Below are 21,570 nucleotides of genomic sequence, written 5' to 3'. Positions count from 1 at the left end.
CAAGGGCAGGCAAGGCAAGGCAAGGGCAGGGCAGGCAAGGCAAGGCAAGGGCAGGGCAGGCAAGGCAAGGGCAGGCAAGGCAAGGGCAGGCAAGGCAAGGGCAGGCAAGGCAAGGGCAGGCAAGGCAAGGGCAGGCAAGGCAAGGGCAGGCAAGGCAAGGGCAGGCAAGGCAAGGGCAGGCAAGGCAAGGGCAGGCCAGGCAAGGCAAGGGCAGGCCAGGCAAGGCAAGGGCAGGCAAGGCCAGGCAAGGCAAGGGCAGGCAAGGCCAGGCAAGGCAAGGGCAGGCCAGGCAAGGCAAGGGCAGGCCAGGCAAGGCAAGGGCAGGCCAGGCAAGGCAAGGGCAGGCCAGGCAAGGCAAGGGCAGGCCAGGCAAGGCAAGGGCAGGCCAGGCAAGGCAAGGCAAGGGCAGGCCAGGCCAGGCAAGGCAAGGGCAGGCCAGGCAAGGCAAGGCAAGGGCAGGCCAGGCAAGGCAAGGCAAGGGCAGGCCAGGCAAGGGCAGGCAAGGGCAGGCCAGGCAAGGGCAGGCCAGGCAAGGGCAGGCAAGGGCAGGCCAGGCAAGGGCAGGCAAGGGCAGGCCAGGCAAGGGCAGGCAAGGGCAGGCCAGGCAAGGGCAGGCAAGGGCAGGCCAGGCAAGGGCAGGGCAGGCCAGGCAAGGGCAGGGCAGGCCAGGCAAGGGCAGGGCAGGCCAGGCAAGGGCAGGGCAGGCCAGGCCAGGCAGGGGCAGGGCAGGCCAGGCCAGGCAGGGGCAGGGCAGGCCAGGCAAGGGCAGGGCAGGCCAGGCAAGGGCAGGCAAGGGCAGGGCAGGCCAGGCAAGGGCAGGCAAGGGCAGGGCAGGCCAGGCAAGGGCAGGCAAGGGCAGGCAAGGGCAGGCAAGGGAGAGATGCCCTAAAGCACAAAGATAAGAAAGAGAAGCCAATCTTATTGAATCTTTTTTGGGTCCTAGACCCGGCATCCTCTAGGCCCACCATCTGATTTCCTTCAGGCTCTACCACCACATTTCTTTTAGGTCTTAATTACATGAAGACATGGTTGGCAAATTCCATTTGAAAAGCAGAACAGATTCAATACCAGGTGTCATCAAAAGTGTTATCTCATTTAGTTGGCAAAGTAGTTAAGGATAGTTGTGGAAAGCAGAGATAAGTCTGGGCATGCCCAAGACACTACAGCAAGAGAGAGAGTAGGGAAGGGAGAAAAGAAAGGGAAAGCGAAAAGGAGAGAAAAAGATGGCGCCCACCAGCAGCTACCTGTGTCTTAATTGACTTTCTATGAAATGGATCTTACCAACAGCCACCCTCACCTCCACCCCCCGACATTCCACATTAAACCAACATAGCCCAGAAAACCACAAATGTACCTCTCTAGATCTCATTCCAATTTCCCAGAATGCTCCAACTTCTCAACATATTGCACAAAACCTTCATGGGGCAATAGGCAGAAGTGACAGGAATAAAAGTACGTGAGCTCTGTGTGCAGTGCTGTGCTGGATGTATAAGACATGATCACTATTCTCAAAGATCTTATTGTCTAGTAGGGAGAGAGAAGGTATATAAAAAATTAACTATAATACAAGATGGCATGCAGGATGTGAGCCCCAAATGGGCAAAATTCCAGGAGATATGGCAAAATGTATTGGACCTCTATCTCATTGTTGTTCCCTCAATGGGGAGAGGCCAGTTCCTCAAGGCCTTTCTCCAACCTTACAGTCTTCTAATGGTGCTTAATAGTATGGGACTGAGTATCTGAAAAGGAAGGGACCTTAAAGGTGATTGAAAGCAAATGAGGTAGGGTACTAAGAGCCCTAGGCTGGGAATGAGTAGACCTGAATTAGAATAAACAAATCCTAGAGCTTGAAGGGACTTTAAAGTTATTTTACCCAAATTGTGAATCTTATCTACCACATCCTTGATGACTGGTCATTAAACCCACACTTAATTTCATCTAGTCAGTAAACTCACTAATTCTTGGGTTCAAGTTGAGATTGGGTCACTTATTAGCTGTGTACCCTTAGGAATGTTACAACATCTTTGAGCCTTGGTTTTCTCATCCATAAAATAAGGTTAATAATATTTGGGGCAGCTAGGTGGCGCAGTGGATAGAGCACCGGCCCTGGAGTCAGGAGTACCTGTGTTCAAATCCGGCCTCAGACACTTAACACTTACTAGCTGTGTGACCCTGGGCAAGTCACTTAACCCCAATTGCCTCATCAAAAAAACAAAAACAAAAAGCAAACAAATAATATTTACCCTGCCTCCCTCATAGGGTAACTGTGAGGGAAATGCTTTGCAAATTATAAAGCACCATATCTATGGTTCTTAACCTTTTTTGTGTGTCATGGCAGATAGGTATATAGTCCTGAGTTCAGATCCAGACTCAGACACTTGTTAGCTGCCTGACCCTGGGCAAGTCACTTAACCCTGTTTATCTCAGTTTTTCATCTATAAAATGAGCAGAAGAAGGAAATAGCAAACCACTCCAGTATCTTTGCCAAGAAAGCCCCAGATGGGGTCACAAAGAGTCAGACACAACTGAAATGACTCAACAACAACAAAACAGGGGATAATAATCGCATCTCCTTCCCAGGCTTATATTTTTGTTGTTGCTGTTTGAGGATTATATGAAATAAATACATGGTACTTAGTAGGTAATTAATGATTTTTTCCAACTTTCCGTCATGGACCCATTCTCTGATTAATGTTGTTAAATATATAAAATAAAACGCATAGGACTACAAAGGAAAGCAGTTATACTGGAATAGTTATCAAGATATTTTTGAGTTCATGGACCGCCACATTTCTTTTAGGTCTTAATTACATGAAGACATGGTTGGTGAATTCTATTTGAAAAGTAGAACAGATTCCACACTAGGTGTCATCAAAAGCGTTACCTCATTTAGTTGGCAAAGTAGTTAAGAACCCTTGGACTACAGAATCACGATCACAATGACTCCGGATTGGAAGGGACTCTAGAAGACATCTGGACCAAACCATATCTGAACAGCGATCCCCTTCATAAAATACCTGACAAGTGACCCCACAGCCTCCACCTAAGAACCACTACCACCTGAGACAGCCCTTCCAAATTTGGAATGGCTCTAATTGTAAAAGAGGAAACTTTTCCCTTTATATGGACCTCAAATCTGTAATTTCCACTCACCATTCTTGGGAAAATTCCACCCCCTGGGCAAAATGATTCAGTCTTTTTTTTCTTTTTCAGAGAAAGCACCACTTCTCTGGGAGGCATTTGTGTCACAACTCATCAGTAGGAGAATGTAAGTAGATGGAACCCAGAGATGGGCCAAGAAAGGTATGAAATATTTATTCACTGGACCCAGTGGACAGAAGTCATTCCAGATCTATGAGTGGGCTGATAGCAACACAAAGCACAGAGGAGTTTGTGTCTAATTCCATAGGTCACAGGAAGCCACTGGAATTTATCGATTAGGGGTGTGACATGGTCTTACCTATACTTTAGGAAAAACTCTTTAGTGGCTAAGTGGATTGGAATGGAGACTCACCAGCAGGCTACGGCAATAAGGCCCTGTACCATGTCGGTAATAGTATCAAAGGAGAGAAGAGGGTGTACGTGAGATGTTGCAAAGGTGAAGTCAGCAGACTGGATATATGAGGGAGGGAAAGAGATAGAGAAGTCAAGGGTTGACATCTAGGTTGTAAACAGGGGGCGCGGAGACAAGATGGCAGGTGAACCTGGAGGACTAGAAGGATGGTGGTGGTACCCTTGCCAGTAATAGGGAAGAGTTGGGGGAAAAGATAATGAGCTCAATTTTAGACATATTGAGTTTAGAATGTCAACTGGACATCCAGCTCCATTATGTACAGTATGTAGTTAGAGATGAAGGACTAGAGGTTAGCAGAGAGTTTAAGGCTGGATAAATAGATTTGAGAATCATCAGTATAGTGATGATAATTAAGTTCATGGGAGAAGATAAAATTACCAAGTGAAGTTGTATAGAGAGGGAAGAGGAGGGGGGCCAGGACAGAGCCCTGGGGGATATCCATACTTAGTGGGCATGAACTGGATGAAGATCCAGGGAAGGAGACTTAGAAGGAGAGACCAGATAGGTAGAGGGAGAAGCAGGAGACAATGGTGTCCTTAAAAATCATACAGAAAGGGGGCAGCTAGGTGGCGCAGTAGATAAAGCACTGGCCCTGGATTCAGGAGTACCTGAGTTCAAATCCGGCCTCAGACACTTAACACTTACTAGCTGTGTGACCCTGGGCAAGTCACTTAACCCCAATTGCCCCCCCCACACACACACACCCCTATACAGAAGAGAATAAAAAGGAGAAGAGAGTTTTTCAACAGTGTCAAAGTCTTCGGGGAATTCAAGAAGAATGGGGATTGGGAAAATGCCATTGAATTAGACAGTTAAGAGCTCACTGGTAACTTTAGAGAGGGCAGTTTCATTGAATGATTGAATCTCAAGTCAGATTGTTGAGTTAAGAAGAGAGTAAAAGGCAGGTAGGTGGTGCAGTGGCTAGAGTGCTCAACCTGGAGTAAGAAAGACTCATCTTACTGAGTTCAAATCCAAACTCAGACACTTACTAGCTGTGGGACCTTGGGCAAGTCACTTAAACCCATTTTCCTCAGTTTCCTCATTTGTAAAATGAGCTGTAGAAGGAAATGGTAAATCATTCCAGTGTCTTTGCCAAGAAAACCCCAAATAGGGTCATGAAGAATCAGACATGACTGAAATGACTCAAGAAGAGAGTGAGAGGAGAGGAAGTAGAGGCAATTATTGTAGACAGCCTTCTCAAGGAGTTTATCCACAAAGTGCAGAAGAGATATGAGATGATAACTAACAAAGAGATGGGTCGAGACATGGTTCAAGGATTGAAGAGGCATGGGTATATTTGAGGGCAGCAGAGAAGGAACCAATAAATAGGAAGAGACTGAAGTGGAGTGAGAGAGTGGAGATCATAGAGGAGTTCATCTGCTGAAGGAGATTGGATAAAACTGATCACTTAGGCACGTAGAGATTTTGCCTTAGCAAGGAGTAGCACCACCTCTTGGTGAGAGACATCAAGACATCAGTGAAAGAGGAGATAGTGGCCAAAGGCATCTGGGGAGGGGGGGGACAGCTAAAGCGGTGCGGTGGATAAAGCACTGGCCCTGGATTCAGGAGGACTTGAGTTCAAATCCAGCCTCAGACACTTGACACTTACTAGCTGTGTGATCCTGGGCAAGTCACTTAACCCTCATTCCCCTGAGGGGGAAAAGGGCATCTAAGCACCATTATCTCTGTCTTTGAGATGCCATTTGACCTTGGGCAAATCACTTAAATTCTCTGGGCCTCAGCTCCCTCATCTTCTAATGGAAACCATCCCATTCTCAGCCTCTCTTCTTGCTTGTCCCCAGAGTGAAAATTCTGTATTCAAACATAAAAGCTCATTCTTACATTATGGCAGCTGAACAGCGGGTACTCCACAAAACAATTGAGTGCCACCTGATATGCCACGTCTGCCCCAATCCCTGCCCTCTAGCCATTGTCCGCATGAAATGGGGTGCATAGCCTGTGTTACTCAAGTTGCCAGGAAGTTACCACTTTCTTGGCTTGGATATCAAGACAAAATGAGTCTTTTGTAGCAAGAGAGAGTGAGGTTAAACCTAAGAAAAAACTTCCTGATTTGAAATACTTCGTGTTTGCTAAACTGGGTTTGCAAGTATGGCTTGTGAACTTTCTTCAGAGAGTTTGAAAATATGCCCCTATTTGCCCAACCCAACCTAAGGGGAAGTTCTGCCCAGAGGCAAGGGGAAAAACAAGATGGCCTCCAAAGGGGGGATTCACCTTCATATCCATTGAGCACTAGCATCGTGCCTGCTGCTGAGAGGACACACCAAATACCATCTATGTCACTCCCAGCTCTAGGATTTCCCCCCACTCTCACTGCCAAACTAAATTTAAATATTCTGCCCCCACCACTGCTGCCATCCCCAAGCTGTACCTCTTATTCCCACCTTACCTGTCATGTCTAGGACTGATGGAAGAGAATTTCTTGGATCCAGAGAAACAGAAGGACATTGAATTGACTGCCCCCCCAAGAAAGCAACTGCTCCCCAAAAAAGATATAGCAGAAGCCACGGGGTAGTATAGAAAAGGCAGCCTCAGAGCAATGCCACCCACTCTCCTTAGCTCCTCTGCTTAACTGCTCTCATTAGCTAAAGATTTACTGGGCTAGGTCCCAGAAACACCCCACACAATGATCCCAAAGGGTTTGCCCCGATGCTTTTGTTCTAGTCTCAGCAGCATCCTGCTTAGCACCAGCAAGGAGCTGTTTATCCCACTGCCTAGCAACAGCAGCAGCTCTCCCTGGTTCCCATTCCTCAGAGACCATAGTCCAGCGCCCTGGTCCCCAGGGAAGGCATAGTAGTAACAACAACTTGGCAAGATCAGAGGCCAAAAAGCAGTTTTTAAATCTTTAGCTGTCTTCAGTCTGTCCAATCTAAGATGAGGGAAACCATAATCATGATTCTTGGGGCAGAGAGAAGGAGGGGGGGTACCCAAAGGCATACAGATTGGAAAGGAAAGAGGATAAAAAGGAAAGAAAAGAGCTAGCCAATCTTTTATAAATCCGCTTGGCTTCTGTCAGATGCTGCCTCATCTCTGGCCCCCATTAACAGGAAGTAAAAAGTATACCGCCCTTGAATACCATCTGGCTGCATTCATAGAGCAGTTCTCTGTTTCTAGGCCAGATTTACAATCTTTTTATCTGCTTCACTAAGCCCCATAATGACACACTGCCTAACACGTACAACAGGGATACTAGCCCCCCCCCCAAGTTGAGGACTTGCCCAACACAAACAATAAATCAATTATCCTAAGCTCCTTTCCTTAGCTCCACGATACTTACAATCTACATCCTCATTTCACAAGACAAGGTAATAAGTTTCCCAATGGCAATCAACCCATATTTTTTGGTGCTCTGGGATTTACAAAGCATTTTCTTCTATGAGGTAGGTAGTACAAATTTTATTATCCCATTTTATAGATGAGGAAATTGAGGCTCAGAGATATAGAGAAATAAGTCAGGGAAACAAAGAACAGTTTGAATGCCACAATTCTCTTTCAAGTTTCTGCAGGACAAAGGCCTATCAACCATCCTCAGACTGATGGCAGGAGGGCAAAAAGATTCTTTACTGGGAAGTGGGGATGCTCAGACACCCAAGCCATCATAGCTGTCTCCCTTGCCCTGTGTTGTCAATAAGAATTCTTTACATTCCCACTAGAGAAGTAGCCTGGCATAGTAAAGAGCCAGCCTCAGAGTCCTAACGACCTGGGTTGAAATCCTGCCACTTCTACAGATAGCCTATGTGACCCTGCCTCACTTAACCTCTGACCGCCCCCCAGACAGCCTTCTTGGACTATATGTTGTAGAGCAGGTGCTGATATTGACTGGTGGAGGGAGTTCCCTACAAAAATGAAATTGAAGACCTAATCTCCCTCCTCGAAAAAAGGATGCAGAGGTCCCAAACAGAGACCCCAAGGCCCTTCCCGTGAATCCTCAACTCATACTCCTAACTGCAGCCCAGTCGGTTCAGATCCTGCTGAGCCCCAGGCCAGCTCAGTTCTTCCTCTGACACTCCTGAAGTTATTTTGGGTAAACATGAGTCAGTGAACCCAGGCTGCCGAGTCAGGAAATTTGTTCTAGAGAAAGCTGAGGAGGACATGGCCCAGGCAATCTGGCCACAGTAGTCGATATGATTCCAGGACAAGGCGTTCTCTGCCCTCAAATCAATTTGAGGAATGTTGTCCTAAAGAAAGTGTTTGAGAGCACCCTAGCCTGGGGCCCTGGAGACTGGTTCTCATGAAGCATTGGGGGGGAATGTGTGTGAGTGCATCTCTGTATGGTGGGAGGGTGGCTGGAGTAGGAAGGGGGTACACATGCATTCATGTGAATAGAAGATGTGTGCCTAAGTGTGGATTCATGTGTGTGCAAGTGCATATGCAGAGTATGAGTGGAAATCCTCTTTGTTGTTCACTTTTTCAGTTAGGTCCAATTCTTCGTGACCCCATGGGGGTGGGGCGAGGTTTAAGCAGAGATACCGCATTGGTTTGCTGTTTCCTCGTCTAGCTCATTTTACAAATGAGGAAACTGGGACAAACAGGATTAAGTGACTTGCCCAGGATCACCCAGATAGTAAGCATGCTACCTGCCTGCCCCAAGTAGAGATCCTAGTGCCTGAAATATTTTGGGGGTTTTTTGTTTTGTTTTGTTGGGGGGGGGGTGGTGGTGGTGGTGGTGGTGGTGGTTGTTTCAGGGCAATGAGGGTTAAGTGACTTGCCCAAGGTCACACGGCTAGTAAGTGTCAAGTGTCTGAGGCTGGATTTGAACTCAGGTCCTCCTGAATCCAGGACTGGTGAATATTTTGTAATAAAATAACAGATGGTCACATGCAAGGAGAGGACTATCTAGGTTCCCTCTTAAAACCCTCCTCATGGCACAGCATAGCATGGCATGGCAGGGGGTTACCTTGAAGTCAGCAGATCACAAGGGTACCATCAGTCTTTGAGGACATATACTGACAAACCAGGGCTTTCCAGAGAAGAGGATCAAGAAGGTAGAAAGATAACTGAAGGACATACTATCTGAGGATCAGGAGAAGGAACTGGGGTGGGGGGTGGGGTTGACAGGAGGAAAAAAAGACTCAGGTTCTGGGAGGAAGTAAGAGCTATCTTCACCTAATGAGTTCATAAGTGCCAACTTGTTCAGCTTCTCCCCAGTGGGTAAGAATAAAGAACTGTTATCTATAAATCACTTTCAGGTGGAAGGAGCACCTCACATACGTTAGATCTGTGATGTTTAAAATCTAAATTGTGTGATCGCCTTAAATTAAAAAGTTTCAGTACCAGTCTTTGGGCATTAAACATTTATTAAAAGCATACAGGTGTTCACAGGGAGTTCAGAAAGTTAAGAAAAAGAAAGCCTACCTAGTCTAGAGTTCCAGCCTGGTCTGGTTCCTCTCAACTCCTCCACCACCAGCCTGCTTCAACCACAAACTCTCTAGCAAACTCATTATGGAAGCTTTTTATGGGTCTCGAACAGAGGCGGTCCTTACACACTGCTTCAAGCTGATTGGTTGGCATCCTCCAAATCCATTAAGGGCTAGCCAGGTGTGATTACAATCTAGTTAACTTTGAAGTAGACTAATCAGCAGTCAATCACTCTCACTTGATTCAATCAGTTTAAATTAATCTCCAGGTGGGTCTTTGAGTATCTGCTAAATCCCATTATTTTATCACAGATCCTAATAATAATCTGATGAAGTCAGTGCTATTACCACCCTCAGTTTATGAATGAGGAAGTGGAGGTTCATAGAAGTTTAAGTGACTGGCCCAAGGGCAGAGTGTTACTAAGATTTAAACCTAGGTCTTTCTTCCTAGGGTAACTAGGTAGCACAGTGGGCAGCTAGATAGCACAGTAGATAGAGCACTAGTCAGGAAGATTAATCTTCCTGAGCTTAAATCTGGCCTCAGATACTTAATAACTGTGTGACCCTGGACAAGTTACTTAACCTTATTTGCTTTATTTCCTCATCTGTAAAATCAGCTGGTGAAGGAAATGGCAAGCCACTCCAATATCTTTACCAGGAAAACTCCAAAGTGAGTCACAAAGAGTCAGACACAATTGAAATGACTAACCAACAATGAAAGTAGGGTAGAGGCAGGAGTAAGAGAAAGAACAAGGAGAAAGAAGAGAGAAATTGATTAAGGTAGCCATGGAGAAAGGATTGAGAGATAAAAGAAAAACAAGAGGGAGAGAGATAATGATAGAGATAGGGATAGGAACAAGGAAAACATAGACAGAGAATGGAGAGAAAGCCAGGGACAGAGTCACAGAGAGAAACAGGAAAACAAGGACAAAGACAAGGAGAGGGGGAGGGAGAGGGAGAGAGGGGGAGGGAGAGGGAGAGAGGGGGAGGGAGAGGGAGAGGGGGGGAAAGAGAGAGAGAGAGAAGGAAAGAGAGAGGGAGAGAGGGAGAGAGGGAGGGAGGGAGACAGAGAGAATTAGTGATGGAAATTGAAGAGAGGCACAAGAGGCGAGAGGGAGAGAGGAAGAAGAGAGGAAGACAGACACAGAAAGTTCAAGATAAGAAGGACATCCAGATTGAGAGCAAAGCTCTATATGGCCCTTGCTGGCTCACTGCTGCACAACTTTCTCATTATTTTCCTTTGCTTTACAGGATGCTAGGGTTGAGACGCCCCTGAAAAAATTTGGTAAGGTCAAGCTTGGATTTTCTCAATCCACCTCAATCTAGCAACCAATTAGTATGTTGGGAAGTAGTTACCTTCTCATGTTCTGCTCAGTTCTGTGCTGCCCTCTGGAAGTTTACAAGCTCTCTAGGGAAACCAAATACACAAGCCACAGAGAACAACAAAATGTCAAACTATGACTTAGTTGTGAGCACTCAGAGAATGGTATCATAAAGTACAATGAGCTCAAGCAAGACTAACTAGGTGTGACATGCTAAGTCACAGAACTCAAGGAAAAGACCTTCCAGGTGCCCCTAGAACATAGTGGCTTTTACTGCCTTACTTAAAACATCTCAGACGAGGCAGGAGGCAGAGGATTCTGAACTGGCAGAAAAAAAATTTACATCACTAGGTACCACATAACAACTTATCCTCTGAATGAGGCATCATCCTCAAGTGGGGAAGAGGTAGTAGGGAAGAATTCCCACCATGACAGTAGAAGAAGGAGTGGGTCCAGGCTGCTCGAGTTCTTAAAAGCATTTTCCACCAGTTCTTGGGTAGACCTTGCTTTGATGCGGTAGTAGGAATTCCCCTCCTTGGGAACCTTCTCAGAGGAGGTACAGGAAATAAGATACCTCTAAATGGCTCTGGCTTTCCCTCTTTCACCACATTTTTCACCAGATGGTAACGGGGAGATAACCATCACACGATAGTGTGACGGGTCCTTGATTCTGACCAGGGGGGCTAGACTGATCCAAGGTAGAAAGGGACAGCCTGAGTTGAGTGAAGGGATAGAATCTGAGGTTGAGCATTACCCAACTCTTTCAGCCTGAGCAGATAAAACTTTCCAGGGGTCACAGTTGCTACAAGTTAAATTGGATTTTAATACAGTGTCAACCTCCATCTCCTTTGCCTACTCAAAACTGAATAAAAATAGAACTTTGCTATTCAGAGACGCTGTTCTTTGAATGATGTCCTCCATCTCCTGACCTGTGTCTTTTCACTGTCTGTGCCCCGTGCCTGGGTTGCTTCCCCTCCTGACTTCCTTGCAGACTCGGCTCACATTCCTCTGCTGAAGGAGGTCTTCCCTGCTTCCCCTACTGCTAATCCTTTCCTTCTTAACACTGTTTACATGTTGTCTCCCCTATTAGGACGTGAGCTCTTTGAGCTCAGACACTGTTTTTGCCTTTTTATCTTCTTCTTCTTCTTGTTATTGAGTCGTTTCAGTCATGTCTGACTCTCCATGACCCCATCTGGGGATTTCTCTGCAGAAATACTGGAGTGGTTTGCCATTTTTATCCTTAGTACTTAACAAATTCTTGATGATGTTGATGATGATGCCGATCATGGGGGTGGTGATGAAGAAGATGATGGGGGTGGTGGTGATGGGGGTGGCAGTGGTGTTGATGGTGATGATGAAGATGAAGAAGCAACAGGATCTGGAGTCAAAAGACTCAGTTCTTTGATTTGAGTTCTGACCCCAGTTCTGTCACACCCTAGTTGGGCAAACCCTCCAATTTCTTTGGGCCTCAGTTTCCCCATCTATAAAACGAGGGGGTTGGAATAGATGACCTCCAAAATTCCTTCCAGCTCTTATACCCATGATGCTGTAGCCTGAATCCAAGTCCGAGATCTTCTACTCAGGACCTGTGTGACCTTGGCTTTGTTTCCTCACTATAAAACAAGGAAGTTAAACTAGAGGAATACTAAGACCTCTTCCTACTCTAAATCTATGCCCCCATGATTCAGAGGCCTCCTTGAAATAAGAGAAGGAAAGCTGATACACACAAGATATTCAGCTGCAAATGACTTCCCAACCTCCAAAGCTGTTTCAGCCTCAGCACCAATGCAAACTCCACTCAAGAAGGGATCGTGGATGGCTGGTAGAGGTGGAATCTACAAATTCTAGACTAACCTGAGGACTCTATTTCCTGCCCAGGATTAGAACCGGGTGGGTGGGGAGGTAGAGTATCTCTTGGTTCCCACGTCCTGGGTTCTTCTTACAGATGTCTCACTGGTGCAGAAGCCCCAAGCCCAAATGGCAACCTTCAAAGAGTTGTGGATGGCAATCGTCGGTACTGTGATGGCTCTCTTGACCATCATTGGCCTGGTCTTACTGAGTGAGTATAAGCTCCCCTCCCTCCCTGTGACCCTCCTTCTCATTCTCCCAACTCCATGTAAACCCCACACTCGCAAAACTGGGGCGGGGGGAGAAACTAGGGGGAGGGCACGGTGGCTTGGGAATCCAGGCCATGTAGAAGAGCTTCACAGGCTATCTTCTGACTACCTAATCTCTGATCTCCCATCGGACTGGGAGCTCCGACTTCCTTCTCCAGAAGGAAGAGGAGGAAGGGTGGGAGAGGCACCCTGAGGACCCTGGCCAAGGTTCTGTTCATTGGTATGCATAAAGATTTGCATAAGTCTGCACCTGTCTCCTGCTTTAAGGGCCATAAGGATAACTCTCCTTGAGGGAAGGAGTCCATTATAGCTCTGTTGGACCCTTAGAATCTCTAAGGAAGAGAAAATTTAATTGACTTACTGATCTCTCTGGGTCAACCATTTGGATGGAGGCACCTGGAGCCCCTGCAATCAGGTCTATCTACCTCACCTGCCCTTAGGAGACTGGGCGAACTCAAAGAGCTCAGGCCAGGCTGACTTTCCTCTCCATTTTCACCCAAAGCCAAGGAATGGGACTGTTCTTGGTGACACTATCTCTACCTCCCTTCTACCTCCACTCTTCCCCTTGGCCCTGGACCTCATGCCAAGCATTTTTCTCAATTCCATTTCATTCAGTTTTCCTCCTCCTTCTCCCCCCTCCCACTTATTTTTAATATACAATAATATTAATAAGCTGCAACACTTCCCCCTTATCTTGAATACTTAATAACAGTAATGGTAACAGCTAACATTTCTAGAGTGTTTTGTAGATCCAAAGCACTTTTCTCAACCTGACAGTTTGAACCTGAAAGGCAAGTCGTGCAAATAATATTAGTTCCATTTTTCAGATGAAGAACTGAGACCCAGAGAGATCAGTTAGTAATCAAACATTTGCTAAATAAATGCCAAGCACTGTGCTAGGCTCTGAGGAGACAAATAAAGGCCAAAGACAGTTCCTATTTTCAAGGAGTTCATGGCCTAAGGAGGATATAATGGAATTGGAGCAGCCTCCAACCCATACTTACAATAACCAGGTGAAGTGGCTTACCAGAGGGTGTTCAGCAAGGTAGGGGCTGCCTCTAACTTCTAACTTTCAGGCCAGGGCTTCCTAGCTCCACCTCTTGCCCTTCACATGATAGGATTATAATTTTAGAAATGGAAGATCTAAAGTTTAGAGATCATCTAACACTCTCCTTGTTACACATTAGGAAACTGAGGCCCATAAAGGACAAATGACCTACTCAAGATCACAAAGGTAATAGGATGCTGAGCCAGAATTTGCACCCAGGTGCCAACCTCTGATTCCCAATCCATTGTCCTTTGCCACAAATGCCCACAGTAGCTACCTCATAGGGTTGTTGAGAAAAGAACAAGAAGGAAGAAGAAGAAGGAAGAAGGAAGGAAGAAAGAGGAAGAAGAAGGAAGAAAAAGAAAGAAAGAAAGAAGGAAGAAGGAAGGAAGGAAGGAAGGAAGGAAGGAAGGAAGGAAGGAAGGAAGGAAGGAAGGAAGGAAGGAAGAAGAAGAAGAAGAAGAAGAAGAAGAAAGAAAGAAGAAGGAGGAAGAAAGAGGAAGGAAGAAGAAGAAGAAAGAAAGAAAGAAGAAGGAGGAAGAAAGAGGAAGGAAGAAGAAGAAAGAAAGAAAGAAGAAGGAGGAAGAAAGAAGGAGGAGGAGGAAGAAGGAAAAGGAAGGAGGAGGAGGAAGAAAGAAGAAGAAGGAAGAGGAGGAAAAGGAAGGAGGAGGAGGAGGAAGAAAGAAGAAGAAAGCATTTTGTGAACTTAAAAGGCTATGTAAATTTGGGATATTATTATTATCTATCTCTTCTCTAAATTCTTTCAGCACTTATAGATTGTTCCACACATAATTCCCAAAGCTACCTTTTACTGGTGTCTGCTTGTTTATGACCATCATTCTTTGTTCTCTAATTAGATTATAAACCTCTTGGGGGCAGGAACCATTTCTTCTATTCCTTTATGTCCCCCAAAATGCCTAGCACAGTGCTGGACATAGGTAATTAATAATTAATAAACCGACTTTGAGTAACATTGGTCTAAAAGGAGATCTGTACTGTATTTAGTTCAGTTCCATGACATCAAACCATGGTTTTGAATGAGTACAATGGAGACAGTTCATCATAATCCTACTGGGTTTCTAATCTGGTCTCTCTTTAGGTAAATCAACCATAGGAAAGCTTGGGATACATGTAGATTGCCCAACCAAAAGCTATTTCATTTGAAAGCTAAATGTACTGAACTTAGAACTAGGAACCCATGTGAGTACCTCCTGAGCCATGGGACTTTTTGGTGTATATTCAGGCTTGCGAAGTCAAAACCCTTAGCTTTTGTGCTTTGAAAGACCTCACAGGCTTTCCAGTCAATCCTATGGGAGGTTAGAAACTCTTTCCACTACTCTCTCCAGGAAAGACATCATAGAACAGTGGAAAAAATCTGGATTATGTCTCAGAAAACCCTGGTGTTGGCATGGCTATCCCACAAACTAGCCATATGAGCTTAGGTGTCTCTTTTCTACTCGATGCCTTCAGTTTCCCCATCTGAAGAATAGAAGAATTGAGTGAGGAAGATGTTGAGGCAGTTAAGAAGTAAAGAAGACCTGAATTCAAATTCTACCTCAGACATTTACTAGCTGTGACCCTGAGCAAGTCACTTAACTTCTGTCTGCTTCAGTTTCCTCATCGGTGAAATAGGGATAATAATGGCACCCATCTCCTAGCTGTTATAAGGATCAAATAAGATATTTGTAAAAACACTATACAAATTGTAGTTACAATTTATATAGATACAGTAGAACAAGTGTGAGTCACCACCAGAAGAATCTGAAAATGATTAAAGCAGAGATCTTTAATTTGATATCTCAGTTAGACTGCAATTGTCATTCAGTCATGCATGACCTCATTTGGGGGTTTTCTTGGCTGACCAACTATCAGTTAAGGCTTGTCCTACCAGATCTCAGTAATACCTACAAGGGGGTAACCCTGGAGGAGAGAGTGAGGCTGATGGCTTTACTCAGCTCGACTTCATTTAAATCCAATTCTCGCACAAGCCAAGACATCACCCTCCTAATGTCACTGGTCCTCTTCCATAAAGGACAAACCACAATAAGTAGGAGGCCAGATGTGCCTCTGTTCCCTAGCATCACTCATTCATTTTTTTATTGCCCATCCCCTGTGTATTTGTACCTAAACTCCTGAAATCATGCCTTTTATTGCTGACTCCTTTCTCAAATTTTTGGGAGTTTCTGTTCATCTATCCCTCTTCCTCCTACATTGTTGCTGCCCAATATGGAATCTTGCTTAGGGGATTTATCCGGACAATATAAAAGTCTTTTTCATTAGAATTGTAAGACTCCAGGAAAGCACATTCTTTTTTTTCTTTTTTTTTGGGGGGGGGGCGGGGCAATGAGGTTAAATGACTTGCCCAGGGTCACACAGCTAGTAAGTGTCAAGTGTCTAAGACTGGATTTGAACTCAGGTTCTCATGAATCCAGGGCCAGTGCTTTATCCACTACACCACCTAGCTACCCAAAAGCACACTCTTATCAGCCCTCATTAGGTATCCTCTGTCACTAACTTGGAACCTAGCATTCCTACCTTTTTGGCATAATCTAGAAATCAAGTCACTTCCCTTTGGCCTCATTTTCCTCGTGGGTAAAATAAGGGCATTTTACCAGATGATCTCTAGTTCCGACATTCTGTCATAATTCGAACATTCTGACTTCCCCACCAGCTATGGGTCAAATGCTTCGTTGTATTGGAGTATGGTAATTGTATTGGGTCATTGCTCCATGGCTTTGGATGGGGGAGGGAAGGGGCCCTAGAAGAAAGACAGCCCCTGCTGGCCACTAACCCATTCTTCCCCACACCCATCCTGTATTTGCAGTCGTACTAATCCTGCACCAATACTATTTCTTCTGTGAAATCCCCTACAAATTCATCGCAAAATCGAAGGTGTGTGATCAACATGAGGATTGTGCCTTGGGGCAGGATGAGCAGCATTGCGTCAAGAGCACCCCAGATGAAGACTTGCCCCTGGTAGGAGGTGAGTCCCCAGGAAGTAGACAGAACAAGAATTGGTTATTGATCTTGGAGTTGGGAAGACCAGAGTTCAAATCTTGTCTTAGATCCTTATTAGCAGTGTGACCCTGGGCAAGTCACTTCACCCTGTTTGCCTCAGTTTCCTCATCTGTAAAATGAGCTGGAGAAGGAAATGGCAAACTACTTCAGTGTCTATGGCAAGAAAACCCCAAATGGGGTCATGAAGAGTCAGACATGACTGAAAAACGACTGAATAACAACAAAAACTTTGGAGCCAAGAAACTAAGGAATGAGAAAAACTGACATAATGGAAAGTTGATTTAAGGCAGGGAAAGTACTTCAATGACTTGTAGGGGTGGTTCTAATGGACGCTGTCCTCAGTTTGATTAGACATTAAGGCAGTGTGGGCAATGTGATATTTGGGCATAGGATATTGAAACCAAGAGACCTGAGTTCAAATTATACTTTAACACAGTTTCTAGCTATATAACCTGGGGCAAGTCACAGCCTTTCTGAGCCTATTTCCTTGTATGAAGATGATAATACTTGCACAAGTTTTTATGAGGAAAGCACTTTTTGAACCTTAAAAGAACAATTGAAATATAAGTCCTTAGTATTGTTCTTATTGCCTGACCTTTGAAAGCTCCCCATTTGCATGAGGAATCTATCATTTTAAGGGGACTAGGTTAGAGAATTACCCTAAGACAAAGCAAACAGCTGGACCAATGTCACAGTTTTAAAGCTGGAAAGGATTTTAAAGGATATCTAGTACAACACCCCCACCTCATTTTACAGAGAAGGAAACTGAGAGCCATGGTGCCTAAAGCAAGATTTGAATTCAGGTCTTCCCGACCCCAGGCCTAGAGTTCAGTCCTCCACACATGCTCCTTTTCTAATGGCCTAAGCTAGTAAGTAAGGAACATAAGGAACGCTAGAGAAAAATAGAAATCATCTGTGTTTATTTGGATGTTAAGTGAATAATAGCCCAAAGCTACTCATAGCACAGGGGGAAGAACACTGGCCATGGGGGCAGAGGACCTGGGTTCAAATCTTGTGTAAAACTTCCCGATTGTGAGACCTTGAACAAGTCACCTACCTCCCTTGGACTTCATCTGTAAAAGGAGAGGTTGGACTAGATGGCCTGTGAGGTTCTGTCTAGCTCTATAGTTTCCATCCAATAGCTACTTAATGACCTTTCATCCAAACAGAAGCCCACCCCCACCCCAGAATGCTCTGCTGAATAGGAGGAGTGCAGGCCAATCTAATCCAACAAGCATTTTTTTTATTTGAGAGGCAATGGGGGTTAAGTGATTTGCCCAGGGTCACACAGCTAGTAAGTGTTAAGTATCTGAGGCCAGCTTTGAACTCAGGTCCTCCTGAATCCAGAGCTGGTGCTTTATCCACTGCGCCACCTAGCTGCCCCTCCAACAAGCATTTATTAAGTGCTTACTGTGTGCAGTTCTGGATATGGTGCTAGGCACTGATGGGGGGTGGAGGGGGGCACACAAAGAAAACACAGTCTCTTCCCTCCAGGAACTTCCATTAGGGAGTTCATACACTGATTGTATCTGAACTCACATACAGGGAGGCCACTAGGTGGCTTGGATCAATGGCTTTGGTGTTAGAGCTTGAATCCAGTCTGACACCTACTAGCAGTGTGACCCTCAGCAAGTCACTCACTCTCTCTCAGCCTCAGTTTCCTCATCTGTAAAATGGGAGTAATAGCATCTACCACAACATGGTGGTTGGAAGGCTCAAATCAAGTAACACGTAAAGCACTTGTCAAAGTACTATAGGGTGGCAGCTAGGTGGCACAGTGGATAGAGCACCGGCCCTGGAGTCAGGAGTACCTGAGTTCAAATCCGGCCTCAGACACTTAACACTTACTAGCTGTGTGACCCTGGGCAAGTCACTTAACCCCAATTGCCTCACTAAAAAAAAAAAAAAAGTACTATAGGAATGCCAGTCAGTCAACAAGCATTCATCAAGCACCAACTAACTGTGTGCCAGGCACTGGGCTAAGTACAAGAAATAGAAAGAAAAAGGGGGAAACGGTGCTTTCCCCCAAGAAGTTCATCTTCTAATTGAGGAGACAAGTGGGTGCATACAAAACACACAGAGGAGACAGAAGTGAATCTCAAAGGGAAGGCATGGAGGCAAGGGAAAAAGGGAAGAGCTGGGAAAGGCCTCCTGCACATGGTAGCATTTGAGCCAGGGGCAGCTGGGTGGCACAGTGGATAAAGCACCTCCCTGGATTCAGGAGAACCTGAGTTCAAATCCGACCTCAGACACTTGACACTTACTAGAATTTGAGCCAGCTGGAGGCTAGTGGGGTTTGGGAGAGGCCTTAGGTCCAGCCAGTTAAAACCAAACAGATGGGCCTTCTTTCTGTTGGTGAGATTGTAGAATACAACCCTTCGCTGATCTGCTCCTCAGCTTGCCTTCCCTCCCACACCCCTAGCTCCTCTTTTTGTTCCTTCCCAGAAGGCTAAGAAATGAGGAAAAGGGGAGTCTCAGAGTATCTTAGGGGCTGAGGAGGAGGGAGGGGGGGGCTAAAGGGTGACTGACTGCTTGCAGGCTGACCCAAGTCTCTCCTTCCCAGTCCGTCTCTCCAAGGACAGATCCACTCTACAGGTGATAGACAGAGAGACAGATCTCTGGTCCTCAGCCTGTTTCGACAACTTCACAGAAGCATGGGCTAAAATAGCCTGTACCCAGATGGGCTATAACAGGTACCTTTGTATCCATTCAAGACCTTTCTTCCTTCTCTCCTCATCCTCCCCACCCCTTTTGCTCCGTGCCATGCCTCTCTTTCTTTCCTCCATTTCCCTTATTTGCCCTTTTCTCCTTTTCTGGAGATTTTAGTCAAAGTCCCTTTGAGTAAAATTACACTTTAAATAGGTCTTAATTTTACTGGGATTTTTTTTTGGGGGGGTGAGGCAATTGGGGTTAAGTGACTTGCCCAGGGTCACATAGCTAGTAAGTGTTAAGTGTCTGAGGCTAGATTTGAACTCAGGTCCTCCTGACTCCAGGGCCGGTGCTTTATCCACTGCGCCACCTAGCTGCCCTTTACTGGGATATTTTAATCCTACAGTCAGACATTTTCTAGTCACTTAACCCTGTTTGCTTCAGTTTCCTCATCTGTAAAATGAGCTGGAGAAGGAAATGACAGACCACTCCAGTATCTCCGTTAAAAGAAAAAAGAAACACAAATGGGGTCATAAAGAGTCAGACAGTGCTGAAAAACAACTGAACAATAACAAAACCCTCCCAGATCTCCACGTGGTATTCAAAGCCCCAAAGTCCTGAGTTATGAGGTGGTAGACCAAACATTAGCCTGGTTATCTGGAGTCTTGAAACCTGAGACACTCCCAGTTCTAGCACTAACTAGCTTATGTGATCTTGGCAAAAACCATTTCACCTTTTTGGACCTCAGTGTCATCTGTTAAACGAGGAGATTTGGACTAGATGACCTCTAAGGCCCTTCTAATTCAAAACCGATGATCCTACAATCCCTCTCTCTAGTTCTCTTAGTCCTCTCATCTGTAAAATGAAAAGAGCCTAGACTAAATTGTCCGAAAGGTCCCTTCTGACTTTATTACTATCTAATTCTATTATTCTAACTCAATTCACATATTTGGAATAGACAGACATGGGAGCCTCTCTGTTCATTTCCAATGTGGGATAACCTTCCCAATTTTTCCAAAATGTTAAGATGCTAGGCAACATGGCCAGGGTCTCTGGTCACTCCTGGTCCTTTCCCTTTAAGACAAAATCGCAAAAAACTGTGTTTCTCCTGGGGGCAGCTAGGTGGCACAGTGGATAAAGCACCGGCCCTGGATTCAGAAGTACCTGAGTTCAAATCCAGCCTCAAACACTTGACACTTACTAGCTGTGTGACCTTGGGCAAGTCACTTAACCCTTATTGTCTGGAAAAAGAAAAAACAAAAAACAAAAAACTAAACAAACTATATTTCCCCTAAACTCTCCAAGCACCTGATCCAGGAGCCTTGGAAGAGGAAGAGGGTTTCTACCTCTGCTCGCCTTGAATTTACAGAGCCAAATGATTTACAACTGGAGGGAAAATCTTAGAAGTCATCAGGTCCAACACCCTCATTTTCCAAATGAGAAAAATGAAGCCCAGAAGAGTTAATCAACCTGTCCAAAGTTACATTGATAATAAAGATTTGAAACCAGATTCTCTGATTCCAAATCCCCTGCACTTTAGACTGTGCCACACCACATTCATCCATTCATCCTTAATTTGTTGCAATCCCCACACCAGTGAGAGAAAATTCTCCCTACTCCCTCAAATCTACTCCCTTCCCCCCCCACCACCACCTCCCTCTTCTAGCCTACCTTCAGCCATCTCCAAATCCATCCTTCTGCACTCAGCAGAAGGATACTCAGCTTTCCCCTCTGCTCAACCCAGATTAGATACTAGTATCCACCCCCATTAACAGCAGTCAGCCTGGGCACCAGCTGCTTAATACAGAATCACCTTGTTTTCTCTAAGTGGTGGGACCCTGAAATCTCTTTCTTTCCTGAGTTCCCAGAAGCCTCTTGCTAGTTTGGTTCTGGGGTGCTTGAGACCAAAGCCACATGTCTGATCTTTTCCTCTATTCCCTACCCACCCACACACTTTGCTTTAGGCTTCCGCCCCATTCCCTGGTTTCCTCATCCTTTCTTCCCACCTTAGCTGGTGTCCCTTCTTGTCCTGTCAGGTAGAGTGGTCACAGAACCCATTCCAGCAGGAAACCATTCAGTCAGTCCCATGGATGTAAGATTTGCAGGCCTGTCAGTTAGTAATATGAACAGAACCTATTCCTCTATAAAATGGTCTCTTCTGGGCACTGGGAAAAGTGATTGAGCAAAAGGGAGACAAAAGAAAAGACCAAAGATAAATAGAAGAAATCAGGGGTGACAATTGGAGGAGATGAGTTTGGATCCGTGATCAAAGGGAGGGCAGGAACCTGGTTTGACAAAGAGAAGAGCAAAGGGCATTCCAGCTGAAGGAGATCTCAATCCAAGACCATTTAGGGATAGGTCATGGTCCTTCCCCACTCCTCCAAAGTATCACTAAAGAACGTCAAGAATGTATTAAGCACTGGGGCAGCTAGGTGGCACAGTGGATAAAGCACCAGCCCTGGATTCA

The 21,570-nt window shown here is 45.4% G+C and overlaps 2 protein-coding genes across 2 annotated transcripts in view; one reads left to right on the top strand and one right to left on the bottom strand.

Moving 5' to 3' along the window:
- The window catches only part of SMIM35 (small integral membrane protein 35), a 72,386-nt gene extending 66,234 nt beyond the window's left edge, over window positions 1-6,152 (bottom strand). Inside the window, exon 1 of the mRNA XM_043997227.1 lies at window positions 5,982-6,152. Coding sequence (XP_043853162.1) covers window positions 5,982-5,988 — 7 coding nt within the window. The 5' untranslated portion in view covers window positions 5,989-6,152. The remainder of the gene's footprint in view (window positions 1-5,981) is intronic.
- Window positions 6,153-12,086: 5,934 nt separating this feature from the next.
- Window positions 12,087-21,570, top strand: part of TMPRSS4 (transmembrane serine protease 4) — a 38,776-nt gene continuing 29,292 nt past the window's right edge. Inside the window, exons 1-4 of the mRNA XM_043993553.1 lie at window positions 12,087-12,093; window positions 12,217-12,330; window positions 16,261-16,419; window positions 19,018-19,147. Coding sequence (XP_043849488.1) covers window positions 12,087-12,093; window positions 12,217-12,330; window positions 16,261-16,419; window positions 19,018-19,147 — 410 coding nt within the window. The remainder of the gene's footprint in view (window positions 12,094-12,216; window positions 12,331-16,260; window positions 16,420-19,017; window positions 19,148-21,570) is intronic.

The sequence above is a fragment of the Dromiciops gliroides genome, chromosome 3 (assembly GCF_019393635.1).
Source record: "Dromiciops gliroides isolate mDroGli1 chromosome 3, mDroGli1.pri, whole genome shotgun sequence".
Classification (NCBI taxonomy): Eukaryota; Metazoa; Chordata; class Mammalia; order Microbiotheria; family Microbiotheriidae; genus Dromiciops; species Dromiciops gliroides.
The sequence above is the reverse complement of the archived record's forward strand: the minus strand, read 5'-3'. Positions and strand labels throughout refer to the sequence as shown.